This window comes from Phalaenopsis equestris, unplaced genomic scaffold (assembly GCF_001263595.1).
Source record: "Phalaenopsis equestris unplaced genomic scaffold, ASM126359v1 Scaffold000643, whole genome shotgun sequence".
Lineage (NCBI taxonomy): Eukaryota > Viridiplantae > Streptophyta > Magnoliopsida > Asparagales > Orchidaceae > Phalaenopsis > Phalaenopsis equestris.
In genome coordinates, this window is record NW_018165083.1 from 24,223 (window position 1) to 29,848 (window position 5,626).

General features: G+C 33.8%; 1 protein-coding gene across 1 annotated transcript; it reads right to left on the reverse strand.

The window, feature by feature from the left end:
- Positions 1 to 346: 346 nt before the first annotated feature.
- LOC110030059 (CASP-like protein 2C1) lies at positions 347 to 4,026 on the reverse strand. The gene is made up of 3 exons (XM_020732602.1): positions 3,814 to 4,026; positions 3,560 to 3,701; positions 347 to 885 (listed from the first exon to the last, which is right to left on the reverse strand). Exons 1-3 carry the CDS (start codon positions 3,966 to 3,968, stop codon positions 595 to 597), a joined length of 588 nt encoding a protein of 195 aa, XP_020588261.1. The 5' UTR covers positions 3,969 to 4,026; the 3' UTR covers positions 347 to 594.
- Positions 4,027 to 5,626: the final 1,600 nt, after the last annotated feature.

The window sequence follows — 5,626 nt, forward strand, 5'->3', positions numbered from 1 at the left end:
TGAAAAATGTACTTGAAAAGATATTTGAGTGCGGAAATGCCCATATGTTGCTTTCATCACAATAAATTTTATATATTTTAATTTATTTTGAGATGAATAATATATGTCCAATGAATATGATATTTAAATGTTACTAATCTAAAAAATAATCAGATAGTAAATCTCACCTTAGGGCTCAAAAGGTGAAGACCTTTTGACTTGATTTTTTTCAAGGGATTTATGCTTCATATTATAATAATAATAATAATAATAATAATAATAATAATAATAATAATAATAATAATAATAATAATAATAATCACAGTAACAACATCTATTTAGATCTTAGATATGTAAATACCAAAAAAACATTAAATCAAATTCAAACAAATCATAGTTTGAGTTCGGGGTTGATTTAGGTATTTACTCGTGACATAGTAATTAAGAGTACAGTTTTCCAACGTTGGCTGATTAAACAAGCAACACCGATTTGCACGACTGATTAAATCACACTTTTATTTTCGATATTTCATCGATAACATCAAAGAGAGATGATCTTAGAACATCAAACCACCAACTCTAATTATTATTAAAGGCGAAAGCATTGTTGTAAGTTCAACTAAAACCAGAATAGAAGACATTCCATCTCCACTTCTTAGGGCTAGAGACCTCCCTCCTATTATAAACCGAGTAAAGCTTGAATAGATTGCGGGCGGAAATGGAGGATACGACGGCCATGGCGATCGATGCTGCGAAGCCGCATAATAGACCTCCGGCAACTTGGCCACAAAATTTTCCATAGATGTTGCAGATTTTGGACCATTGAAGTTGGTTCACTCCTCTCAACCCCACCATTGATGCTTCCGTTGCCGCGACTGTCATGGCAAACATTGTATAAGTCATTCCCTGTACATGTTGTTTTACAACAATCATGTTAGTTTTTATCCCTTGTGGTTGAATAAAAATTTCATGAAGAAAACATTTTTCTTAGATTTATACCGAGCTAAACTTTTTATGTCATACATTGCAATAAGAAAATTTAAATACAAAACTTTTATGTTTATAGGCAACACAATTCTTATATATTTATATGTTTAACACCAAAACTTCATATTTATATTTATAACACTGAATCATTTAATATTACGTCCAAAATAAGTTAACGAGTGGAACATGAACAACACGAATAAATATTTGTTAGTTCGTGTTCTGCTCGTTTTGACTCGAAATACTATAATCAATTAAAAGTATTAATGAAGAAAATAGAATAAAAATTATTAAATTAGATTCAAATAATGTTTTAAATATTGCCCAAATTCTTAACATATTATGACTACATGATTAAGGTTGTTACAATCCCTTGTTGTTTGCGAACAGCTCGTGTTCGGCTCGTTTGATAAGTAACGAGCCGAATACGAGCAAATATTTGTTCGTTCGGTCTATTTTGGCTCGAAATACTACTAATCAATTATGTATATATATCTTTAATGAGTAGTATTATTAAAAAAATTAATTGACTATAAGGCTACAAAGATTTATAAACAATTAAAAGTATTAATGAAGAAAATATAATAAAAATTGTTAATTTTGATTCAAATGATGGTTTAAATGTTGTTATGTAAATATATAAGAACTGTGTGAAAGTTAATTATCTAATCACTACTTCTATGAAAATATATTTTATTCATCTCCAGTAAATCTAACAGAAAATAGACAAGACATTAAGAGCTCCTATCGTTCAACTGCCCCAATGGAGCCCAATATTCATAAATACTAACTCGAATTTTCTTTTTTAAATAGGGGTTTTTACGTACATACCACCTAATTCCTATATATTTATATATCTAACATCTCAACATTGCTTTTCATGTTTCTAACACCCAAATCCTTTATATCACACAAAAAATGCCACTATTATATCTAACTCGAATTTTCTTTTTTAAATAGGGGTTTTTACATACATACCCAGGGGTGTAAACGAGTCGAACATGAGCGAGCCAGACTCGGCTCGTGTTCCACTCGTTTATATTTCGAGCTAAAAAAGTGTGATTGTATTCTGCTCGTTTTCTTAGCGAGTCGAACACGAGCCGTTCACGTACAAAGAGTCATTTTGACAACCCTAATCACGTAGCCATCAGATGTTAAAGATTGAGACAATATTCAAAACATCATTTGAATCTAATTTAATAATTTTTATTCTATTTTCTTCGTTAATACTTTTAATTGATTAAAAATCTTTTTATCTTTATAGTCATTTAAATTAAAAAAATAAACTACTCATCAAAGATATATATATAATGATTAGTAGTATTTCGAGCGAAAACGAGCCAAACACGAACGAGCAAATATTTGTTCGAGTTCCGCTCGCTAACTTAGCGAACGAGCAGAACACGAGCTATTCCCGAACAAAGAACAGTTTTAACGGCCCTAATTATATCTTTAAAAAATTGAACACACTTTTTTTATGCACATACAAGATGACATAAAAATAAGAAATAAAAATTTAGATATTAAATATGTAAATACATAAAAAAATTTCCCCATAAATTTTTTTTTTTTCATTTTTGAAAAATTAATGGAATTTCCAACAATCACACGGACACAATCATGCAATCCCATACCTCGAGGGGATCACAGCGTTCCTTCTACATTTAAAAGAAAAAGTTAAGGTAAAATTGTAAATTGTGGCAACAAATTCTGCAATAAGTTATTTTCCATCATTTAAGTAATTAATGAGCGCAACCACCAAAGCATGTGAATCTCCCATTCCAGCGACTTCATCTCACAATGAGTCAAGTAGGTTATTACCTCTTAAATGTTAGTAGTTGTGGCTGACGTTCATTATTATGGAAGGACAGTTAAAGCATATATCTATTGAAGCCTCCTTAGGCGTGGTATATAATTATATCATGCCAAACATTCTATTAGATTTAGGAAATTGTGCAAAAATTCAAAATTTATGTATAATTTTTCATGTATTTATGTATCCTAAATCATGCAATTTTTCTAATAGTAGAATCGCACACAAATAGATTTATATCTATGTCATAAGTGGCAACAACAATATTTGATATGAAACAATATTATTTTAATTATATATATAGCAATTCAGAACTAAAGTTAGATCAAAAGGCCAAAAAATAAAAATAAAATACATACCAATTAAACTTTAGTGATATTTATTATATTTAAGTGGACTAAAAGTAAAAAAGTAACGTTTAAGGGTAAGATATGTAAATACATAGGAGATGGTTGATACGTATACAAAAACAACAACAACAACAACAACAACAATAAAGTCTTGATCCCTTGAGTCCTTTTTCTCTATTGAGTCCTATTTAGTGTCATATTTTCATTTAGTTCTAATAAATTAAGATCATTTTTAATACAATAAGCCCAAGTCTTCCTATATCTACCTCTGTCTTTCTTAACACAAGTCGAATCTAAAACATCTACTCTCATAATCGGATCATTAGATGGCCAACGTTTGGGGTGGTACGAATATTAAAATTAAAATAAGGTTACATCTATTTCATAAAGTTTATACTATAACATAAATTATGGTTGATTAAATAATCACCTGGTCCAATAGAAACCAAATCCATGCCAAAAGTTTGTTGGTCGTTCGAGGATTATTTTTTGTTCGCCAAGCAACGGCTATACAACGGCAGAGTTGTAGAAGATGATAGCCACCGGCCAGTGAAGCAATGATCGTGAAATCCCTATAAAAACTCTAAACAAATTCAATAGGGAGTTTCTTATAAGATTTTCGTCTTCATATTTAGAAGATGTGTTGCAGAATCAAAGGAGAGATATGAAGAGATGAAAAATTACCAGAGAACACGAAGGTTCCGAGATGTGGCTTTCTTTCTCATGAAGAGGACGGTTTTGGTCTCTTCATCCAGACCAACGATGAGCGCACTCATGGCTGCCAGCACCATTGATGAAACTCTCAGGATGCTCTCTGCTTTCTCTCTCTTCTCTCCCATCTCTCTCTCTCTCTCTCTCTCTCTCTCTCTCTCTCTTCAAAAGATAAGGGCAAATATATAGATGAGATTTTCTAAGTGTATTTTTTAGTAGCGATGTTTTAATCTCTGAAAGGTATATTAGACCTAATGAGTGGGTTTATCTGTGTTATTTTTCCACTTCTAGGTTGCTTCGATGGAAGTTGTAACCGTAGGTCTGCTCTAGTTGTGACCAGAAATTGTAGTTTGTTCGCGCTTGATGCCAACGGCTGCACAGAGCGCCCTATCTTTGCCACCAACCTACTATTAGCTGCAGTGGTTGCCCTCCCACCTGTTCGATATAAATGAGATCTTTGCATTGATTTATTAGGATTTACCTTGAGGATTTTAAGTACTTTTTGTACATGGAGAAGGGGTCTGCACTAATCTCAAAGCAATCTGACGGCCTACTGATGAATGATGTGATAAAGTTGGACCTATCGGAAAATGACCAGACAACCGACATAACCAATTGACTTATGTTAGCCAGAGATTATCCGAACAGGCTCAACAATACATGACAAAACTATAACATTTTCCCGATGAACTAAGTTTTACTTAATTGACAAAAATTCCCTTGACAGGAACAAATCAGATCTGCACATCCGACCAACTAATACCAACTGTCTCGATCAGTCTTGTGGACTATCTTCAGACAGCGATGGTCATCCCTGCCTGAAATGTGTCAATCAATTGGATGGATAAACTGATGGTCTCTATCCTTTTGGCCGATTGGCGGCACTGATTGTTTCTCCTTGTCGACCCTGTAGATAAAACTGAAGAGCAGTAAGCCTCTAGGCCCACATGTGTATAATCTCTAGAATAATATGCAACACTTATTAAAGTAGGGTTAGACATCTAATTTTTATTTATCACACTCCCTCTACTATAAGGTGGTCTTTTCATGTAAGGGGACATTTTGGCTTTCTCCCTTCTCTCATGCATCTAAAATATAATATTTGATTATATAAAAAGAGCCACAAAAAATCGGGAATACCCCTGTTTTCCCCAGAGGAGCAAGTTGTTATACACTCGTTTCCCTCACTCTTTATCTCTCATTTTCCCTTGGTTCAAACGTTCAATCCCTTGTGCGCCCTTGTGCGTGTCACCTGGGTATTTTCCCTTGGTTCAAACGTTCAATCCCTTGTGCGTGTCACCTGGACTAAACTTGTATCAACATTCTAAAAGGTGTTGTGAGTATGAAGCATGTCGCCAATAAAAAGAAGAGTCATACCAATGAGAAAAAGTCTTCCACAGAGATACTCCTAGCATAGAGTGTGTTAAGGAGTTTATACAACAACAGATCCAGGAGTAAACAAATCACCTTTCAATTGTCTTCTGAGAGGTTTTGGCTCGAAGGTGAGAACCACACCCTAAAATAGATAGCTGACTCCTCATGATTGGAGAACTCACTTAGGGAAAGCCAATCAGTGGCACATTGACAACTCTCGATTAACTTCAAATGATCAACATCAATCCAGGCATAGGTCCGGAGCACAAAGAATAAAATGACCCCCAACTTGTTAAGGGTCGACCGAGGGGACCTAAGCCGAGTCTCAACCCTCAGCATATGACGCCAATAAGAAAATCAAAACTGGCACCTCAACCAACGCCTAGTTTGGCAATGAAAATGCATTATCATT

Bases quoted from the DNA above. Each gene is read 5' to 3' on its own strand.
- LOC110030059 (XM_020732602.1), bottom strand. From the start codon at position 3,968: ATGGGAGAGAAGAGAGAGAAAGCAGAGAGCATCCTGAGAGTTTCATCA. The intron at 3,702-3,813 runs GTAATTTTTCAT...GAGTTTTTATAG, and splicing joins CGGAACCTTCGTGTTCTCTG to GGATTTCACGATCATTGCTT. The intron at 886-3,559 runs GTGATTATTTAA...CAACATGTACAG, and splicing joins TTTGGTTTCTATTGGACCAG to GGAATGACTTATACAATGTT.